This window comes from Pongo abelii, chromosome 8 (assembly GCF_028885655.2).
Source record: "Pongo abelii isolate AG06213 chromosome 8, NHGRI_mPonAbe1-v2.0_pri, whole genome shotgun sequence".
In the NCBI taxonomy this organism is placed as follows: Eukaryota; Metazoa; Chordata; class Mammalia; order Primates; family Hominidae; genus Pongo; species Pongo abelii.
The window spans coordinates 51438736-51462500 of NC_071993.2; the positions used below are offsets into that span (position 1 = coordinate 51438736).

Consider the following 23765-nt stretch of genomic DNA (forward strand, 5'->3'; position numbering starts at 1 on the left):
TTCAGTGAAATGCACAATTCACTAGGTGATTCAGTTACCATAATTACTCTCCAAGTCAACCCTTTCACAAACAATCATGATAGAATTATGAATGAATAATGGAATTGGTATGATTTTACTTGTATATCTACCACAGAGTTCAGTTAAATTAGCTTTTCTAAAAAGTGATTTATAATCTCTAAAAAAAAATCTAAATGGAATCAAATGTCCCATTTATCACAGAAAAATCTCTTTAATAAAGAAACCTCCAAGCTCCACATTCCAAGGGCTGTTCTTTGATCTGCCAGTTTACTGGTAGTTGGAAACGTTGCCAGTTGAAGGAAATTGCTTTTCCAAGAGGGAAAACAAGAATAGTTCTGAACAGAATTTATTTGAAAAAAAAAGTATTTTATTTTGAAGCAAGAAAATAACTCCTTGTTTTTGATATTGTAGTTTCTGGCCTGAATGAATTGCAGAAATTCAGACAATGACAAGCTGTTTTAATGACATTATCAAATCACGCTCCATAAAAATGGATCTTGAGAGTAAATCCAATCAACTCTCCTAGCAAGGCCATCCTCAAAACATTTTTGAAATTGTAATTTTATATGTAAATCCATTATTTTTAGTTTTTAAGAAAAAGAAATTCCATAGTGTCCATGCCTATTTGGAATTACTCCAAGGGGGGAAAAATGGGGAGGTAAATTTGTTTACTATTTATGTCAGGCACAGTGCTAAACACTCTAGTACACATAATTTTAATCCTCAAAACTGCCTTTCATGGTAGGTACTATTATGTGATTTAAAGAAAAATAGATGAAGTGATAAGGAATTGGGGAGATTAGGAAACTGGTCTGACAGCAAAATTGGGTTTGAGTCCCCATACTGTCTGTCTCTAAACCTTATTACCTTTCTGTAAAATCAGGGGAGCTCTTGAACAGTTCTGAATTCAGCTTTAGGACTACTCTAGTCATTTTGGTCTCTCCCCACCTTTTTTTTTTGAAAGTGTCTCACTCTGTTGCCCAGGCTGGAGTGCAATGGCACAATCACAGCTCACTGCAGCCTCTACCTCCTGGGTTTGGGGGATCCTCCCACCTCAGTCTCACGAGAAGCTGGAACCATAGGTGCACACCACCACACCCAGATACTTTTTTTGTATTTTTCATAGAGACGGGGTCTCACTATGTTGCCAGGGCTGGTCTCAAACTTCTGAGCTCAAGCAATCTGCCTACCTCTGCCTCCCAAAGTGCTGGGATCACAGGTGTGAGTCACGGCACCCGGCCGGCTAGGTGTCATTTTAGGAAAGGAGAATTCAACCTGAATTGACATTCCCTGTTATCTTTAGTCTTTCATGAACTCCTGTGATCCAGCTTCTGTGCCAATACTCTATTAAAATGGTTGTCATCCAATGGAATGAGGCTGTTCTTCATCTTTACCTTTCTTGGCCTCTACTTTACAATTTAATAGTATTGACCACCCATGCTTTGTAAAAGAATCCCCCTGCCCCTTGACTTCAGGGATACTACACTATTCCTGGTCTTCACATTTATTTTTTCATGACGCATCTGTTTCTTTTTCTGCCCCTTTTGCCCTCTCCAACTGCCTCCCTGGGTACCTTTCCTGGAGCTGAGAGCCTGACTCTCTAGAATCCATGCTGACTTCATCTAAGAAAGCATCCTTTCTCCTGCTGTAAGGAAGGCTCTTTGCTGCATCCTATCTATTCATGAAGCTGTCTTCTCACTGGAGCTCCATTCTATTCTCTGCCCACTGCAGTCTCACTTGTCTGTCTTGCTCTCACCAAAACCACACTGTTATTTTTCTGGTCTCCCAGCCTTAGCCCTTTTCATAGTAAAAACATAAGCATATCATTATGTACTCAAATGGATATTCCGTCCACAAATTTTCCTTCCTTTTCTTTTAAAACAATTTTCTTTAAACTTTATGACAGTCTTAGAACTTAAGTTTCTCTTGCACCCCTCTTGCCATCTCCGCCATGGCTGCACCGCTGATCTGGGTCTAAGAGTGACCTCCTTACCTAGGGGTGACCTTTCCCTGGAGCCCTCCCAGCCTCCTCTCCTTCCAGTTCCCATAGCTGCTGATTTCAGATCTTCCCCAGCTACTGCTCTCATCACATCACTCATTGGAAAACCTTCAACCACTCCTTATTTTCAGCCACACAAAGTCTAAAGTCATTAGTTTGACTTTCAGGATCCTTTGTAATCTCAGCATTTATCTACTTACGCCATCTTATTTCTTGCTACTCTTTAGCACTATTCTGCTTCAATATAGCCAGCCTCTTTACTCTTTCGACAACACGCACATATCAAGTTCAGCGCTTTTTCAAAAATGTTCACCTTGCCTGAATTCTCTCCTGACTTGAGTAAGTTTTTCCTCATTCTATCACGTCTTTGTTGATCATTTCAGAGTTTCATGAACTTTCTTTCCTTTTAAGCTTGCACATTGCTTCAAGCCTTCATCAAATGCATTCATTAGCGCTTATGTGCTTACTATCCTGAACTGTACATTCTTAATTTGCATGTGTCATCCCATAATTTTCCAATCAGACTTAAGCTCCTCCTAAATAGAAATCTTGCCATACTTTTAATTTTTCCCCTGAGAGTGCAGTAGTAAATATTGTGACTTAACACTTCTAATCTGAACCCATATAACCTGATAGGTATAATAATTTAACATTAAAGAGTCTTAATAATTGAACAGAAGCTTCTTGATTTACTTTTTCATTTTTTATTTTTATTTTTTGAGATGGAGTCTTGCTCTGTCACTCAGGCTGGAGTGTATTAGCAAGCTATCAGCTCACTGCAACCTCTGCCTCCCGGGCTCAAGGGATTCTCCTGCCTTAGTCTCCCTAGTAGCTAGGATTACAGGTGCCCACCACCACACTCAGCTAATTTTTTGTATTTTTAGTAGAGATGGGGTTTCACCATATTGGTGAGGCTGGTCTTGAACTCCTGGCCTCAAGTGATCCACCCACCTTGGTCTCCCAAAACGTGGGGATTACAGGCATGAGCCACCATGTCCAGCCTTGATTTACTTTTAATGTGATTTCAGAACCATTTTACTATCTAAACATATATGATAAGCAAATCTATAAGCCTAAGAAATAGACAAATTAAGAGGTATTATTTGTGTCACTGACATTGTTTATTTTAGGATTTGCCAAAGGTCCTTTGAGTATCTCTCTCTAGAAAATCGACCTTCCCATAGATCGTCTCTTGCAAGACATTGACGAATAGGAGATTTTAATGCTAATGTTAGAAGCCAGTCACACAAAATATTTGAGTCACCCATATTAAAGATTAATTTGATGTGAAGGTAGAGCATCTATAATATTAAATGTTGCATCATTGAAGAATAGGTCATTTAAAAAACAGTAGTACCTGTATTCACAATTTTCAGGACTTCCTGTAATGATATAAACTGGAATACACTATATTAGAGTCTGGGGTGAGTAGACTCTGTTAAAAAACAAAACAGCCTTACCTTTACATAATCATAAAGGCATCTTTGCCTAGTACTTGCTGCTTCCAGAGCAAACGTATTGAAGGTGAGGTGAATTCGTTTATTTACAGGTGCAATTATGATCCATACACAGTTTAAATTCTTGTCATATATTCCATTCGAATCTGAATCAGGACAGGCAAAGGTATTATTCGAACCTGTCAGATAACCACTACATCCTTGCTGAGGCCCTGCATTAAAACAAAGACACATCACTATGCAGACCAAACAGAATAGACCTTACATTGTACATGGAGGATTTTTAAAAGAACATAGTTTCCATTTTCTGTCACACTCTGAGAACATGATCAGATCATTCCCTCCTGGGCTCCTTCCTTTCCTCTCTCTTTCTCTCCCTTTGTTTTGTCCTTCCTTTCCCCCCACCCCGCCATCCCTCCATCGCTCCCTCTATTCATCCCTCCCTCGCTCTTTGCTTCCATAGCAGAGCCTTCAGGTCTCCTTCTTTCTCATAGAGCTGCTCAGTGGGAAAACACACAGGGTTTTATATATGTTTTTAGAACTGTTGATGTGATTCATTGAAGAACTGCTGATGTGATTTATTGAAGATTTTCCTAGCCTTGAAAAATCCAATTTTATACAAAATCAAGTATTTTGCATAATAAAACTGGTGGAAAATGTCCATATGTTTTACTTTTATATTCCACTTTTATGAACACTGTCAGACTGAAAACTGAATTTATGAAGAATTTACCTAACGTACCAAGAAAATTGCTGCCAACAAATCTTTTACTTACATAGTGTGATAGAAAGAGTCTGAGTACACTGCAAAAACATGCCAAATTGTAAAGACCATCGATGCCAGGAAGAAACTGCATCAACTAATGAGCAAAATAACCAGCTAACATCATCATGACAGGATCAAATTCACACATAACAATATTAACCTTAAATGTAACTGGGCTAAATGTTCCACAGACTCACAAACTGGATAACGAGTCAAGACCCATCAGTGTGCTGTATTCAGGAAACCCATCTCATGTGCAGAGACACACATAGGCTCAAAATAAAAGGATGGAGGAAGATCTACCAAGCAAATGGAAAGCAAAAAAAGGGCAGGGATTGCAATCCTAGTCTCTGAAAAAACGGACTTTAAACCAACAAAGATCAAAAGAGACAAAGAAGGCCATTACATAATGGTAAAGGGATCAATTCAACAAGAAGAGCTAACTATCCTAAATATGTATGCACCCAATACAGCCAAAGGATTATATACCCAAAGGATTATAAATCATGCTGCTATAAAGACACATGCACACGTATGTTTATTGCAGCACTATTCACAATAGCAAAGACTTGGAACCAACCCAAATGTCCAACAATGATAGACTGGATTAAGAAAATGTGGCACATACACACCATGGAATACTATGCAGCCATAAAAAATGATGAGTTCATGTCCTTTGTAGGGACATGGATGAAGCTGGAAACCATCATTCTCAGCAAACTATCGCAAGGACAAAAAACCAAACACCGCATGTTCTTGCTCATAGGTGGCAATTGAACAATGAGAACACTCGGACACAGGAAGGGGAACATCACACACTGGGGTCTGTTGTGGGGAGGGGGGAAGGGGGAGGGATAGCTTTAGGAGATATACCTAATGTTAAATGACGGGTTAATGGGTGCAGCACACCAACATGGCACATATATACGTACATAACAAACCTGCACGTTGTGGACATGTACCCTAGAACTTAAAGTATAATAAAAATATATATTTTTTAAAAAAAAGAAAGAGGCTGAGTGGCATTTTACACTGCAGTCCAATTTATATTCAGTCGCACTCTATATTGAACTTTTTCTTTTCCAAAACATGAGAAGCTAAAGGAAAAAATCTTTATGGAAGAAAAGGCCTTCTTTGAGATAAAAATTTTGTAATTCAGAATAAAAATACAAAGGAGACATAAATAATAATCTCAAGATAATTAAATGGTCTACCATAAAAATATACAAAAAACAGTCCTCAGAACATAGGATTTAGTTTTGTCTACTCCATGGCCTAAGCAGATAGCTCAGCAGTAATTTAAGAAGAGCTTAAAGGGACAAACAATTTATTGACAATTTTATAAGCAATGCTGAGGATGAAATAAGCTCAAAATAGCCCTAGTAGGAGCAAGAATTAAATAGGTGCTGAAAGTAATGTCTGTAAAGCTTGCATTGTACACAAATAGAGGTCATCACTAGTTCCAAAGTTAAACTTCACTGGGATTGGCCTTCAGTCTATTTTTCTTATTCCATTTTTTGCTCACAGTGAAAGGACTGCTTTCAACATTAGGGGGTGCTAAGATTTTGTACTTGAACCTTGGCAGGAAACAAACAATGGTGGCTCTCCTCAACTCTGACTGTAAACCCAATGGATAGCAAATGTCCAGGGTGATTTTTGTTACAGGTACATTACTTAGTAGGTCAGGCTTGCCCTGTCCATAGCTTCTAAGTCAGGGAAAACCATAGAGTATTTGCACAGTCAGACATTTCCCGAAGTTGAAATGCTTCCAAACGCCCAGTCCCTGATGGCATCTAGGACAAAATTGTTCTGAAACGTAAGCAATGCACAGTGCTACACCACATGTTGCTAATGATTCTGCTCATCTGAAATGGGTCTGCAAACTAAAGAGAGAGTTGGAGTTTGTGAAGTTTGAACAGCTTTGATTTCAGTGTGAACTGATTGTTACTTAAGGAAACCACTTAAGCTTATTGGCATGCATAGTACAGAAGAACAATGACTGAGAGTGTTAATGGATTGATAAATTTATTTATTACATGTTTTAATATTCAAGGAAGTATATTTAGTATTTAAGTAGAAAAAGATCAATGGTAGTCTATTAGTAATGATAAGACATAGATGCATAATGATGACACAATTTAGAAAATGATAGGTTCAGTAAAAGAGGCAGAAAAGTCTTATAGTTTTAGAAAAAGATGAAGATTACTTTGGGCTACGAGGATCTCGACTGTTCTAAGAAGGAGGTGACTTGGATCTGGGTCTTGAAGCATAAATAGAATAAAACCATGTAAAAATGGAATTGGTATTGGCAATTCCAGCTTGAAAGAATCTCATGATCCAAGGTTAAATGGGCAAGAATTTACATTATATGCACGGGCAAGCATAACTCTGAGAAAACAATAGGGCACATGAAGGAGAATAATGAGAACTAGGTTTGGGAAAACAGGATGAAGTCTTCTATAGAGGGCCTCAAATGCCGGATTATATAGAGTTTGGCTGTTAGACTATGTTCTGTGGCCAATGGGATCCATTTGAAAGATTTTTAATCAGAGAAGTGGTAGAATCAGGATGTACTTGCTAATCAAGTCTGATCTAAAAATTTATTCAGAACCAGCATTTTACATGTAAGGGAATGGGACTGAAGGAGATGAAACCAGGTAAAAGGACATTGCTGTAGCAAGGGCTGCAGGTAGGAGTGCTGAGGAGTTGGAGGTAGGTAGACAGGAAAATGATGTTGCTGGGCATTATTCTATTAATACATCAGCTTCAAAAACTCAATGTTATTTTTAAACATTCAAGCTATATATTTTATCACTACTTGTTTATTAATTATTACTAATAAGTTCATAAGGGCAAAATGGCAATTGTACTTGGGCACAGTGAATGCCATTACACACACTTATTGTTTAGTACTACTGCTATGACTAATGCCATAAGGCACACACCCTCATTCCAGGGAACCCCAGAACAAGCATCCTTAAATCACTGATGTGTTTGCCATGGATTGAGTGGTAGATTGACTGATCCATCCTTCCTTCCTTCCTTCCTCCCTCCCTCCCTGCCTTCCTCCCTTCCTCCCTTCCTCCCTCACTCCTTCTTCTTTCTTTCTTCTTCCTTTCCTTTCCTTTTCTTTCCTTTCCTTTCCTTTCCTTTTCTCTCTTTCTCTCTCTCTCTTTCTTTCTCTCCCTCTCTCTCTTTCTCTCCCTCTGTCTCTTTCTCTTTCTTCTCTCTTTCTTTCTTTCTCTCTCTTTTCTTTCTTTCTTCTTTTTTTCCTTTCTTTCTTCTAGATGAGGACTTGCTGTGTTGCCCAGACTGGTCTCATATTCTTGGGGTCAAGCAATCCTTTCACCTCAGCCTCTTGAGTAGCTGGGATTACACTTGCATGCCACCATGCCCAGCTTAATTGGTTGATTTTTAACGCTTCAGTCCCTCTGTCTTCAGTCTCCCTTTTTGCACTGCACTAAAATCGATAGAGTATATTTTTCTGTGCACTTGATGTTAGGCTTGGCCATACGACTTGCTTTAGACAATGAGTGTTAGTGGTCATGAAGCAGGCAGAGGCCTTAAATGTGCTTATGTTTTGTTCTTGTTTTTATTTTTGTCTAGGACTTTGTGCTCCTGTGATCCACTAAGATATCATGCCCTGAGTAACTGCTGGTTCAAAGAAAAAGTGGATTCATGTGGAGCAGACCTGAACCCGGACTCAACTTTACAGCCAAGTACAGCCAACCTGCAGCCTGGAACAGAGGCAGGCAAGCTAGTCCGTGGACCCATAAGTGATAAAAACAAATGCTTTCATTAAAAGACACTGAATTTTGGATGGTTTGTTATGCAGCACTGTCATGGTAATAGCAGACTAATACACACACTAATATTAATAGCTTGTTTGAGCTATCAAATTAGAGTTTTTTGCTCAATTCATAAAATATACACACAGAATAAAGAAAATGGAGGAAAATTATCATCAGATAATGCTGGCCAAAATAGTCAAATATTTGAAGTGAATATCATATTGCATGAGTGAACAGGTATTTGTGTAGTGCAGGAAATAACAATTGCTCTAATTTCTCCACTTTGGTGCTTAAACATAGCACAACTGCTCTATGCAAAATGAAATGTAAGTGTATATGTCTTTGAGAAAATGTAAGGATCGATATTAAGAAAAGAAGTGTTCTTTCCCAAAAGGAGCTATTGCCACATTACTCTTTCTGTGTTTCAATGGTAGAGGAATATAAACAAGGGCGACTCTGACTCTGAAATGGAGTCCTATGCATCAGAAGGTCATATATATTTATTATATTGATATTTTGAAATTGCCTTTTTTTAATGTATAAGCCATCTTAACCTTGATGTGTTTAGCATCATCAATCCATCATTTCCTCATTACTACACATTTTTGAACCCCTCAAACAGCTCTCATCCATCAGTACCTGCCTCATCAGGCAGGTGTGTCAGTCACTCTCTGATGACACACCCTGTGTCCAGAAATAAATGTCACTCTAACTTTCTTCCCTAAATTGGAAATATCTCTGTCACACAAAAGATTCATTTCTTCAGAGAAAATAAATGTTTTAGCTAAAGAAATATTGGAAATATAACCCCATAATAAGCAGTGAGATCCAGGTCTAAATCTACTTAATTAAAAGACAGTAACCAAATCCTGAATTATTACCTTCCAATGACTAAACCTCAGAGTGAAGCTCAAGCCAGGATCAATCTGATAAGGGAAAAAATAGTTACATTCTCTAGGGTAAAACATCTTGAAGGCTTCAGTGGAGTCGGATACATTTTTTAATTGTTATTTGGAGAACTGACATTTTTGTGGCTCACATTCTATGTGGCTGACATTTTATTGAGGTTATCTAGATAGTATCTCTGCCTGTCTCTGGACGACCACTGCTGAGAAGGTATGCAGCAAGCTGTACAGGCAGATACGTACTGGCTTGACTTCAGGCACTTTCCTATTTCCAGCAAGCCATCTGTGGCTTTAGGCTGCAGCTGAAGGAAGTTTTACTGGAAACTACAGGAAGCAGAATACAAAGGTATTTAAAGCTGGTGCCTTAGGAAAATGCGAGCGCACCTAGACAGCTTCGTTTCTACCACACAGGGATGCAGGGCTAGAACCGCATTATCCTTTTTTGGAATCAGCCTTACTGTGATTTTTAAAGCTTCAGATACACAATTGCCCCAAAGCAGTGTATTCATATAAAAACATTCAACTAGGTTTCAGATGATCCTGTTTTGTCTTTTTCTCTAAAAGTAAACAGTGTTTATTATTTTACTTCCTAACCTCTGATGTGTACAATACTTTAGGTATAATATTTATGTTATACAGGAAAAAATATTAGTAGTTTTTGTAATGAGGTTTTTTATTGTTTTGTTTGTTTTTAGCAGCTTCACTCAATTTGACTCACTTTAGTTATCCTAATTTGAAACCTAGCTTAATGTAAATTAAAATGTGTATTTAGTCTGGTAATATTTAGGATCATAAAACTAAAAGAATGATAATTTACTAAAAGAAAGTTAATTTCAGCAAGCTAATTAGTAGCTATAGTTAATAGAAAAAGGGCAATACTTGTATAAAGAACTTAGGAGAAGGAAAATTTTATCATTATCTTATAATTTATCTTGCATTATTTAGATATCACTGAAAATGCTCTATGTATACATCATTAGTCCCAGGACATTTTATGAGAATCACTCTTTCCAACTTGGAAATTTAAAATAGAATTTATTATGCAAAATGATACGATCATGTCAGTTGATGCTGAAAAAAGATTTGACAAAATCCAATACACATTCATGATAAAAACTCTTGGCAAACTAGGAATAGAAGAGAAATTTCTTGACTTAATAAAAACCATCTGCAAAAATCTACAGGTAACAGCATACTTAATGGTGAAATACTGAATGCTGTCTCCCTAAGATCAGGAACAAGGCAATGATATTTATTTCACACCCCTCTAACTCAACATAGTATTAGAACTCTTACTAGAATAAAGCAAGAAAAAATATAGAGAGAGACCAGAAAGGAAGAAATAAAATTGCCACTTTCACAAGTTTAACTATTATCTGCAGAAAATCCCAAGGAAGATAGAAAAATATTCTTAGAACTAATATGTGAGTTCTGCAAGACCTCAGGATAAAGGAACAATACACAAAAATCAATCAAATTTTAATATACTAACCGTTAACATGTGGAGACCAAAATTAAAAAACAATACCATTTATAATCATTCCAAAAAATGAAATATTTAGGTATATACTTAATGAAGCATGTACAGGCTTATGTGATGAAAATTACAAAATAATGAAATAAATAAAAGAAGGCCTAAATAAGTCTAGATACATACATGTTCATGGATTGAAAAACTCAACATAGTAAAGACATCAATTTTCCCCAAATTGGTGCATAGATTTAATGCAATTCCTATACAAATCTTAGCAAGATTTTTCTGCAAACATAGCTTAATTTATTTTTATTTTTTATTTTTTAGGATAGGGTCTTGCTCTGTCACCCAGGCTGGAATGCAGTGGTGTGATCACAGTTCACTGCAACTTTGAACTCCCGGGCTCAAGGGATCCTCCTGCCTCAGCCTCCCAGTTAGCTAGGACTACCTGGCAAGCACCACCATGCCCAGCTAATTTTGTCATTTTTGATGAAGACAGAGTCTTGCTATATTGCCCAGGCTAGTCTCGAACTCCTGGTCTCAAGGGATCCTCCCACCTTGGCCTCCCAAAGCTCTGGGATTACAGGCATGAGACACTGCACCCAGCCTTTATTTTAAAATTTATATGGAAAGGCACAGGCCTTCAAGTAGCTAAAACAATCTTCACAAATAAAAATGAAGTGAGAGGAATCACTCCACCTGATACTGAGGCTTACCATGTAGCTACAGTAATCAAGACAGGGTGATATTGGTGAGGAGTTAGACACATAATGGAATAGAATAGAGAACCCAGAAACAGACCCACACAAATATGCCCAACTGATTTTTTTCAAAGGTGCCAAAGCAATTCAATGAAAGAAGGACAGCCTTTTCAACCAATAGTGCTAGAGCAATTGGACATACAGAGGCAAAAATTTGACTTCCACCTAAATCTCATATCTAAACCAAAATGGGCTCAAAGTGGATCATAGACACAAATGAAAAATGTAAAATCATAAAATTTTTAGAAGAAAACAGCAGAAAAATCTCTGGGACCTTGGGGTAGGCAAAGAATTCTTACACTTGGTATCAAAAACATAATCTATAAAAGAAAATGTTGATAAATTGAACTTCATTAAAAACTTTTGTTCAGCGAAACGCCAATATAAGGCAAGAAAATGAAAAGGCAAGATATAGAATGGGAAATAACATTTGCAAACCACATACTGACAAAGGATCATTATTGAGAATAGATAAAAATCTCTCAAAACCCAACAGTAGAAAAATACACAATTAGAAAATGAGCAAAAGAGCCGGGCGTGGTGGCTCACGCCTGTAATCTCAGCACTTTGGGAGGCCGAGGCAGGCGGATCATGAGGTCAGGAGGTCGAGACCGTCCTGGCTAACACGGTGAAACCCCGTCTCTACTAAAAATACAAAAAATTAGCCAGGCGCGGTGGCAGGCGCCTGTAGTCCCAGATACTCGGGAGGCTGAGGCAGGAGAACGGCGTGAACCCGGGAGGCGGAGCTTGCAGGGAGCTGAGATCGCACCACTGCACTCCAGCCTGGGCGACAGAGCGAGACTTCGTCTCAAAAAAAAAAGAAAAAGAAAATGAGCAAAAGATATAAATATATATTTCACCAGCAAATAGATATATGGATGACCAAAAAGCACATGAAAATTGTTCACCATTAGGGAAATGCAAATTAAAACCACGAGATGTTAATACACACCTACCAGAATGGCTAAAATAAAATTAAATAACAACAACAGCAACAATAACAGTACTCTACAATGAGATGACCAGGGGAGGGATGGGGGTCCCCAGTTATAGAAAGCAATGACTTCCTAATCAAAATAATACAAACCAAAGCATGATGGAATAGCATTGTAAAGTCCTGAATGAAAATAAGTTCCAAACTGGAACTCTATATTCAGAGAAAGAATCCCACAAAATTTAAGAAAATCAAGTCATTTTCAAAAAACAAAAACAAAGAACACATTTTACCAGAAGATCTCCAATAAACGAAACATAAAAGAGAGGTCTTCCAAAAGAAATAAATAGATCCCATATGGAAGTATAGAATTTCAGGAAGAAAAGAAAAATAATAGCAATGGTAATTCTACATTATTAATAATTGTGTAAAACAATAAAAATGTTTTGTGTACCTAATATGTATGTAGAATTAAAATACTTGGCATATATAGTACAAAAGACAAGAAGTGGGTGAATGAATTTAAAATGTTCCAAGGTCCTTGCATTTATTATAACATGATTAAAGTATTAATTTTAAATTAGATTCTAACACATCAATGTTGAATACTGTAATCTCTAAGGTAAATACTGAAACAAGAGTAACAGGATGTGTAAGTAATAATTTTAAAAGGGGAGTAGTAAAAAAGTGATTAATTTTAAAAAGAAAAGTTAGTTAAGGGAACATAAAAAGAGGTGGGACAAACAAAACACAAATAGCACAAAGGTCTACTTAAAACTAATAATGTTAATAATTTTATCAGATATAAACACATTAAATTCTCCAATTGAAAGACATAGCCAAACAAAAGCCAAATATATTCTTCAGGATAGAGAAAAGTTGAAAATAAAAGGCTTTAAAAATATATCATGCAAATATGAACTAAAAGAAAACTTTGGAAGTTATACTAAATCAGAACAAGAAGAAATTAAGGCAAGAAGCATTTAAAAACGTTGTTGCATAATGGTATGAGTCAATCCACCAGAAAGATATAATAATTACAAATGTATATGTGCCACATTGGCTTCAAAATCCAAAAGAGCAAAACTCTAGCCAAGATGGTTCTACTGATCTTCTAATTCTCTTATCTGACTACCTACTGAACACTAGCTGGCTGTCCTAAAGGCATCAAATTCTCCAGACAAGCCCAAAGTTTTTATTATTTTATTCTGCAAAGCGCTGTCCTCTCCTAGTAATTTTCTGTTTGAATGATGGTGTCACAAGATATTGTCCAGAAACTTTAGGAGCATTATTATTTCTTTTTCCCAAGCCGCCTCTTTCAAGTGGAACACTGTTTTATTGATTCAATATCTTGAGGATTTCTCCTTTCAATCCCTTTCTTTATTTTCGTAGTACCACTGCTCTTATCATCCCTGCCTAAACTATTGCAATACTTTCGTTAAGTTTTTCCCTGGACTGCTGCTTCAAAACATCATCCCCACGGTGCTGGGATGTGCTTTCTAAAATAAATCTGACTAGATCACAGCACTCTCCAGCTCAAAACAATTACTGGCTCACTTTTGCAAATGATACAGAGCCCTCCATGTCCAGCCTTTGCCTGTCTCTCCTCTCTCAGCACCTATTGTTCTCTGCCTTATGCCCCAAAGCATTACAATGGGCAATTTAGTCGGTATCCCTTGAAATGGGATGCACCTGTAACTTTGTACATGTGTTTTTCTTCCCCATAGATTGTCCATTTTCCCAGTGAATGACTTGTCTTCCTCTTCTTCTTCTTCTTTTTTTTTTTTTTTTTTCAGAGTTTCACTCTCACCCAGGCTGGAGTGCAGTATTGTGATCTCGGCTCACTGCAACCTCCACTTCCCAGATTCAAGCGATTCTCCTGCTTCAGCTGCCTGAGTAGCTGGGACTGCAGGTGCCTGCCATCACGCCTAGCTGATTTTTGTATTTTTTGGTAGAGATGAGGTTTCCCCATGTTGGCCAGGCTGGACTCAAACTCCTGACCTCAGGTGATCTGCCTGCCTCCGCCTTCCAAAGTGCTGGGATTACAGGCGTGAGCCATCATGCCTGGCCAATGAATGCCTTCTTATCCTTCCAAAATAATACTATTTCTATCTAAAAATTCTTGCATGCTAAATGAGTAACAAGTATTTTCTAATTTAATCATCACTGAACCCTATAAGGTTGTTACTATTAGTGTACTCTTTTTACAGATAAAAAAAAGAATCAAGACCCAGAGTGGATAGGTAAATTGTCCAAGGTCAACCTCAATGAGATGTACAAACTGAGTTTAAATCTGGTATGTGATGCTCCAAGTTTCCCTCTTACCCATTGCACCATAATTCAGGACTCACATTCTCTGAGGTGGATCCTCTAAGAATCCTGTGTCCTTTCTTCCACGAATATCCAAGTACCATAGATCCCTTCTTTTGTGCTTCCAGTGCCCTTTGCATACAGTTCTGTTAAAAAGCATCCCTGGGGTCGGGGTGCAGTGGCTCACGCCTGTAATCCCAGCACTTTGGGGGGCCGAGGAGGGTGGATCATGAGGTCAGGAGTTCCAGACCAGCCTGACCAACATGGTGAAACCCTGTCTCTACTAAAAATACAAAAATTAGCCAGGCGTGGTGACACACGCCTGTAATCCCAGCTACTCAGGAGGCTGAGGCAGGAGAATTGCTTGAACCTGGGAGGTGGAGGCTGCAGTGAGCCGAGATCATGCCATTGCTCTCCAGCCTGGGCAACAGAGCAAGATTCCGTCTCAAAAAAAAAAGCGTACCTGGGCATTTTTATCTATTCCCACAGAGGCAATGAAGGCTTATTAAGAAAATCCTGAGTTGGGGGACTGTCAAACCTAGTTAAAAGCTTGGCTTTACCTCTTACAAACCCTTTGACCATAGACAAATTACTTAATCTCTTAAATTCTTCTTTCTTCCTTTGTAAAATGGGGTAATTCTTGTCTCATGGGGTAGTTCTGAAGATGAAGTAATATACATCAAGCAGCTCATGCTACATCTGGTAGGGTACAGTCTCAGGGACCGGCAGTCATTTTCATGATGCCCTGGGATTTCCTGACAAGTCTTTACTTGCGAGCAAGCATAAAGTTAACAGACTTTTCACATATTAGAATGAAGAGAAGAACACAGTCCCACTATTTTATTTCTTAACAATTCATTTATAACAAAATAATCTTTTATAATTTTTATTGTTAACTGCATATATTTTGTTTTTACCTTCCTGGGAATACTGTATCAAAGCCAGGCTGATGTGAGTAAGGATGATGATTATAGGAAATTTATGGGTAATTTAACCAGTTACCTGCGATAAAACTAGGTTGTGTCTTGTGTTTTGGATTACACAAAATAAGTGCTTCTTCCCAGCACTTGTTCTCTTCAATGTTTTTCAAAATGTTATCTTATAATTTATCATTAACTCAATTTTATCGCTTAGTTTGGTCTCCACAATACCATCTGGTTTTATTTTCACAAGGACAGCCCCACCCTTCAAGACTAGGAACGATAATCTAGTCATCGGTGGGGGCACAGACTCCAGTGTTGAAATATATTTATTAAGAACCTTTCCTTTCTTCTTACTGATTTGGTATTTAACTCCTGTCTACTTGCTTCTGTAAAGTCTTGGTGAACTAAGCATTTGTTGGTTTCTTTATCCCATTCCCACATTCTCAGCTCAGCAAAAAACCTTTCCCCGTAAAACTCATAAAGAATAATCTGAAGATAACCTTGTCTTTGGTATCATCCCCTAGGGGAAGACTAATCACCAGTAAAAGGTACAGGGCTTAAAAGGGTGGAAATAAGCTTAGTTGGGTTTTTCTTTAAATAGGTTTACAGTTTCAGCTCATCTCATTCTCAGACTTCATCACAGAGAGTAAATGACATTAGGAAACCAGAAAAATAACACGGCTTCGTTGCTTTCAAGTAATACCCCCATTATTGCTAAACTGAGAGTTATTTGATCAGTGATTTATCGAATTATTCAAGTTATAATTCAACTTCCTTATTGAATTTGTACTTCTAACAGTAACGTGAGCTGACAGCTTCAATCAGGCTGCGAAGAGGTACCTAGAGACACATACACATATATTTTTAATGCCATTGAATTTTTAAAAGTTTATTCTTGTATTGATTAGCTATTTTAGAATGCCTCACAAAGTTTAAATTTAACACCAAAACCAGGAAACTTAAAAATAACTGGAAGCAGAAGCCTGAATTGGACATGTTGGGTTTTTTCCCATTTGTTGTGACCATATTTTCCATCTTTGTGGCCCTAGACTCTCTTCAGCTTTCTCCGTCTCCTTCTTTCTTTCTTCTCTGTTTCTTTCGTTTTTTATCTCCTTCAACTTCCTCCTGTCACTCCCACTGCCTTCCTTTAATATGCTTGAGAGACATTTTCCAGACATTAAGGTAACAGGCAAAAATCCACAGGCGACAAACACAGATGACCTAAATATTGAGTATGATCTGGTATTCCTAATTCTCTGAGGATGAAAGTGATTCAGTTTACCTCCCTGTGTAGAGCTTAACCAACAGTTTTATAAACCAGGATTGAATTTTGAGAATGAGCTGAATCTAGATTAAAATATAATTTACACTATATGGTATGTTATTATTTCTCATTACAAAATATGATTTTGAAGTAGGCACAATTTATCCATTTATTCTGTAAATCACTCATATGGACAATATTGATGGAGTAACAATTGTGCGCCAGGCCTCTGCAAGGTGTGAGGATTTAATCAGAATGTAGCTTTTGATTTCAGATTTAGATTATCAAATGTACTTTAGGATTTGAGGGTTAGGTGTCACTGCAAAGTGGGTAGGGACGAACAAGAAATCATTGTAGCATGACGTGGTCCTGTTGAGAATGTTGATCCCTGCCCACCTCACCCTCAGCCATCTCCTAAACTTAGAAATAGAGTCAGGGGGAGGGGCTTGAGAATTTGGGACTTCAATATTACTTTCTAATGCATAGATTCTTTCACTCTGACAGCTAAGGTGCTTTCCAGAAATTATCTGCTTCATCCCCATCACATTCTTAAAAGATAAATGGTTACAATATTTCAAATTGATCAGTTTTTTAGTAGATAAAAATTGAGTTCCAAAATGTTATAGGATTTTTCTAAAGCCATACCACCAGGCAATGACATCAATCAGCTCTTTCCATCTGACCATATTACTTTTTTTTTTTTTTTTGAGACGGAGTTTCACTCTTGTTGCCCAGGCTGGAGTGCAATGGTGCGACCTCAGGTCACTGCAACCTCTGCCTCCCAGGTTCAAGTGATTCTCCTGACTCAGCCTCCTGAGTAGCTGGGTTTACAAGTATGTGTCACCATGCCTGGCTAATTTTTTGTATTTTTAGTAGAGACGAAGTTTCACCATGTTAGCCAGGCTGGTCTCGAACTCCTGACCTCAAGTGATCTGCCTGCCTCGGCCTCCCAAAGTGCCGGCATTACAGGCATGAGCCACTGTGCCCGGCCTATCTGGCCATATTTCTACATTTGTTGGACTGTAATTCATTCTGTCCTTGTTATATATATATGCTTGTGTATTTTTGCCTTGGTCTCTTAGCAAAGGTCTCTGAGTCTGACCTTAATGGAACCTGACTCATTCTCTACGTGACAAATACCCGAGGTGGAGGAAGACAGACAGTGGCCCTCGTCAGCAGCATGTGTGCTCTGGGCGACAGGAACTGGCTGGGAGCTTTGAGTCCAGCCACTGCCACCGCTTGTCCCTGAGGGTGCATCTTCCCCATCTGTCCTCCTGTGCTGTCCTGCAGGGGGCACTCCTCACTCTCTTCTTGGCAACTCACTAATTGAGATGCCTGCAGACCTCATATCTAGTAGGGCCAAGTTCCATTTTTTACACTGAAGTTTTGCTGAAGTGTTGTAGAATACATCATTTTAGAAAAAAGTGAAACAACGATGGTACTGCACAGTAAATAAATAAGTTCACTGAAAGCCCCTAATCTAACCCTATGTGTAGAAGTTTGGTGTGTAGTTTGATGAGCGTATTGCGAATAGACTAAGCAACTCTCTGGTAAGAGACCCGTTTGGGAAGAAGAACTGGAGGCTCTGATGGTTAAAAACACGTTTGCAAGTCTGAAGTGCTTTGTGCACATCATAAGCAGAGTCAAGGCTGGAGCTGACCCTACTGGTAAAGGAAGGGGCAGCAACTAATCTAGTAGAAGTTAACAGAACAGAAGGCACTTAAAAGTATCCGTTCTGCCTACAGGCCATGCCCACTTAGCCAAATCCACAGAACCAACAGCTTTTTTAAACTTTAAAGGAGCATAGAAGCCATTGACAATCTGATGCAAACTATGAACTTGGTTAAGAAAAATGCTCAGATTGCAAATTATTTCAGAGTTTCACAGATTGCTGCAGCCCAGTGTGATCATTTTGCTTGTTGTCAGCCATTCATTTAATCAATTATTCATATAGTGTTGGAGCACATGGGGGAAACAAGCAGGCACATTTCCACTGCAGTTAGAGATCAGCTCCTGCTTGCCAAATGTGATTTCTCCTTACCTCATATCCCATGCACATGGGCCTCCAGCCGCAGAAGTTCTGTGGAAAAAGGAGACCCAATTTCACTACATATTTAGTAATTAGCAACTAGGGGATAGTTCTCCCAAATTTGCTGTGACTCACTAGCAATACAAATATAACAAATGCACAAGATAAAATTAACCTAATAGTCACATAATTATATAAGCCAGCCTCTTCATCAACTCCTGAAAAATTGAAGCAGATGTACATACAGCATTATCAAGTGTGTAGTCTAAATAGCAAATCTGCAAAACCCTACTTAGTGTTTAAGTTAAGATCGAAACAGAAATGTCATAGACTAACATGGTCTCCTCTTCACATCAATTATTTACAAAGTGAAGATATTTTTTTCCAGGCTGAACAGTCTTGTAAATGAAAATTCACTATCTGGTCCACAAAGTTACTTTCCCTCTCTTTAGGGGAAAGACAGGGTTGGTTTACGTAAATGAGTTGGAGGTGAAAGGGGCACCTTATTAGCCAAGTTTAAGTGTTTTCATCCAGATCTATAACTAAAAGGCTCTATAAACCCTACAATCAAAGCTGTTCTTATTGTTCCTTCCTCCTTTCCTCACCACATACAACAAAAATTAAAATGAAACAAAATTTGAAAGTTATGCAGAATGATCAATAAACTTGTCAGTGTGATCTCGAAAGCTTTGTAAGACCACTGCAAGGCAAAATTATAATACTCAGGTTTTTCACTTAAACATTACCATCAAAGAGTAGTTACAATGACTTCTTAAGTATTTCCAAGTGGCTGATGGCATTTATACAAATGAAAAAGAGGTAACAATCATATTCACGAAATAATAGGGTAACACAACACTGGCAAGGAATTCCGTTTCTGCATTCTCCACTTAAATCTTTTCTCTAACTGTGGCCGGAGGAAAACAGTAAGTGACTGTAATTGTTCAATGACTCACGCATAGACAATGCTTCTGACAGTGTAAGATTTTTCCTTCTGTTAAATCACAATAAGTCTAAAAATCTATTCTTTGTGGCTTGGAAAGACACAGTAATTTAATGAGGCTAGGGAACCCTGGCTCACTTGAGAAGCTTCATGCAGATGACAGCAGTGAGAAGAGTGTTAACACAACGATTACCATTTTCTTGTGAGAATATATTACGAAAAAGAAAAACAACTTGAAAGGTAGCAAAGCAAATGCAGACATATGCCATTTGGTCTAAAGTCTGTGCTAAAGGCAAGAATATATCCCTTTTTTGTGCAAAAAAAAAAAAAAAAATCTCCAAAGGAAAATTAGTTTTTCTTTCAAAATAGCCTTGTGTCTTTTGTATGCTATTTCACTTACACGATTCTATTAAGGCAACACTCTCTGACTGGCCATGAGACTTGCTTTCAAGTTACTGTTGAGACAGCTAAGTAGGAAAGGTGGCAAAGGGATTTTCTGATACAATTTGTCAGGAGGTGTTTACTGGGAAACCTTCAAAACACAATGTCTAATTGCTTTCCTCAAGAAATGCATAAAAAAATTCATATTCCCAATATCAAGAAGTTGAAGGTAAACTTTGTTTTGCATCAGAGAAGTGAAGTTTACCCACACTATGGGAGAAAGAGAAAGAGTTTGAAAAGTGAATTAGGGTTATCATTACAGAAAACTGCCTGGATTTTTCTGAGTCTTTACAGAGTATGGGATTTGTTTGGAGAGCTATGCATTTTTAGAACACTAATCACATCTACATTCAAATGGAAAAGGATCAAAACACTTTCCAGAGTAGAATATTAATGATCTTAGACTGTGCCGCTGATGATGTTAGAATAGCCAAACAGGTAATTGATTACCTTTTATTTTAAATTATTCAAAGTTCTGAGTTAATTTGATCTGGGTGATTATTTCTCACATGCAGTGTTTGATGTTGACAGTTTATCTCTCATATGCAGTGGGAGTAATCTGTGGCATATTTTCAGTTTATCCTCACACCTAATTTTACCTGTTCCCCCTACGCTCTCCAGACCAAATTCCTTCTCAAGCATCAGCTTCCAACTAGACAGCTCCATTTAGACAGGTCTTCTGACCTAAAATACCCCAAATTAAATATAACATTTCTCCCTTAAATCTTAGTCTCCTAAGGCACCACCATCCAACAAATTACCTATAGAAAGTCACCCTCAATTCACGTCCTCATTAAAATATCATCAGAGTCCAAACACTGTGCTTCCATTGTATTCTACCTTCTGTCTCTCAGATTTCTGCTGTTCCCTTTATCTCTTTTCCCTCTGTGTTCATTCAAGGCTTTGACATTTCCCATTGATATTTCTATCATAAGCTTCTTCCTTCCCAGGTTGTAGGTTCTTCTTTGCACCTTCCTCCACCATGCTACCAAAGTTATCCTTTTTTTTTTTTTTTTTTTTTTTTTTTTTTGAGACAGAGTCTCGCTCTGTCACCCAGGCTGGAGTGCAATGGCATGATCTTGGCTCACTGCAACCTCCACCTCCTGGGTTCAAGTGATTCTCCCGTCTCAGCCTCCCGAGTAGCTGGGATTACAGGCCACACCACCCTGCCCAGCTAATTTTTGTATTTTTGTAGAGAAGGGGTTTTGCCATATTGGCCAGGCTGGTCTTGAACTCCTGACCTCAGGTGATCTGCCCGCCTTGCCTCCCAAAGTGCTGGGATTACAAGCATGAGCCACTGAGCCCGGCTGATAAAGTTGGCACAGGCAATGGGGCTTTCTTTTTTGACCTGGCCCTTGCCTGCGTTTAGGCTCAACTTATACCACTTCTATAGGTGATAAAATGAGTCTCGGGCATCTTTTGAATGTGACTGTGTAGAAAGACTTTGTCTTTGTATGTTGGAGAGGTACATTTGTTGAGTGATTTTTTACAACATTAAAATATGTCATACATAATTTTTAAAACCAAGCCTTTACATGGCATATTCTTCTAAGCTTCAGTGAAAAGCAACTATAGTCAGGTGGAGAAAAGATGAATAAAGCAGAAAGGTAATAGTTCTGAAAAATAGATTTACATGTCCAGAATTCTTACCCAATGTCTGCCAAAAAGATATCTTCCAGCCTCTTGCTGTTTGAAATGAATCTGTCTTGAACACCAGGAGCATATTATTATTGCAGCTCTTCACATTTGGTGGGCACTTTGAACTACATAATTTGCCAAGAAGGGGATCGCTGGTATTGGCACCATTGTAAATTGCCAGGTAGTCATGGGAGCAGGAGGTGGAAGGAACCACATCAAAATCTCTGAACCTGTGAAATGTAGCTTGTTAATACTGATGTTTCCGTTTGGACATCTATTAAATTGTACCTTTAGCGCTTGCAAAAAAACAACAAGGAAATAACTAACAGCAGAGCATTCAAGCCTCACTTGATAGGAAATATTAGAAATCAGACAGTACTTTACTGATCAGTTCAAAAGTTTAGCCAAATTTGTTTTTAGTAATTACAATATAACAAAAACTGTGATAGCAGCTGGGGATGTCAAAGTGATTAAGATATAGTTTTAGACTTGAAGGAATTCCCAGTCTAGGGCATATTAAAGTCCATCTGAGATCAAGTTTGAACAAGTTGAACTGATATTTATTATCGCAGCAACACTTCAGGTTTTTAGGTCTCATTAAAAATACGGTATTTACTCTTCCCTTGTTATTTTATGAGATGAAGTAGAACTTATGGAAAGCATGCTAATATAACAGAGAGAAGAAATTCTGGTTTTAGAATCATAGATAGCTCCATTCTCCTTCTCACGTCTCATTTCCCTCTTTTAAAATGGAATTTCTATTAAGGTCAGTTGAAGAACAAGAAATTTACATACAAGATCTCTGTGGTGGTCACTGACACTTCTGCACATGGTCCCAGCTCTCTGCCTACCCAGCACCAGTAGGATTGCCCTAGGTGCACACTTTGATGTTTGGCATGGCTGCTAGGAGTTGCTTTGACCACAGAAATGTAAGCAGAAGGGATACATATTACTCTATGGAAGAAGTTTTACAAATGACTACTTGCTTTGCCACATTGCCTTCCCACTGCAGTGATGATCATGGAAGCAAATGTAAAAATGAAGCTTCCATCAGCCTGGGGTTGTTGAATGACCACGATGAGCACAGTTTCCATGCCAGGCCACACTGAACATGCTCATTTGAACGAGAAATAAACTTGTTGAGTTAAGCTGCTATGCTGTGGGGTTGTTTGTTATTATGCAAAACCTATCCTGACAGATGCATCCCTAACTTTTCTCTGTCTTATACAGTGTTTAATTTAGGCCTTATTCTTTGTCATTTTAAATAACTATTTCCAGAGTTCCTGAATAAGCAAAGCTTCCTATATGGTTTTACTTTAGAGTTTATTATAGCTTATTTTTTAAACTTGTTTAAATTATTTGTTATCCTGTCCTCATTTTTGTAGGTTCTTCTGCTTTTTCTTTTGTCTCTCTCTCTTTTTTTTTTTTTTTTTTTTTTAGATGGAGTCTCACTCTGTTGCCCAAGCTGCAGTGTAGTGGTACAATCTCGGCTCCCGGCAACCTCCTCCTCCCAGGTTCAAGCAATTCTCTTGCCTCAGCCTCCAAAGTAGCTGGGATTACAGGAGTGTACCACCACGCCTGGCTATTTTTTGTATTTTTTTTTTTTTTTGTGGTAGATATTGGGTTTCTGCCATGTTGGCTAGGCTGGTCTTTAACTCCTGACCTCAGGTGATCTGCCTGTCTCTGCCTCCCGAAGTGCTGGGATTACAGGCATGGGCCACCACGCCCAGCCTGCTTTTTCAATTTATTTTTGCCAGTAGCTCTAATAAATATTCCATAATATGGAATAATTTTGAAAATATATAATAAGTTGTCCCTTGAGATGGCTAAATACTTATTGTAATGATACTACAATTGGTCAAAATATGCTTGGAAATAATATCTGTACTACTTTTTTATTATTATTATACTTTAAGTTCTAGGGTACATGTGCACAACGTGCAGGATTGTTACATATGTATACATGTGCTGTGTTGGTTTGCTGCACCCATTAACTTGTCATTTACATTAGGTATTCTCCTAATGCTATCCCTCCCCCATACCCCCACTCCACAACAGGCCCTGGTGTGTGATGTTCCCCGCCCTGTGTCCAAGTGATCTCATTGTTCA

At 38.2% G+C, this 23765-nt stretch overlaps 1 protein-coding gene across 1 annotated transcript in view; it reads right to left on the reverse strand.

Annotated features, from left to right (window-relative positions):
- The window catches only part of LOC100457610 (cubilin-like), a 129795-nt gene that overhangs the window by 22695 nt on the left and 83335 nt on the right, over positions 1-23765 (reverse strand). The window contains 1 exon segment of the mRNA XM_063727228.1: positions 3481-3689. Coding sequence (XP_063583298.1) covers positions 3481-3689 — 209 coding nt within the window.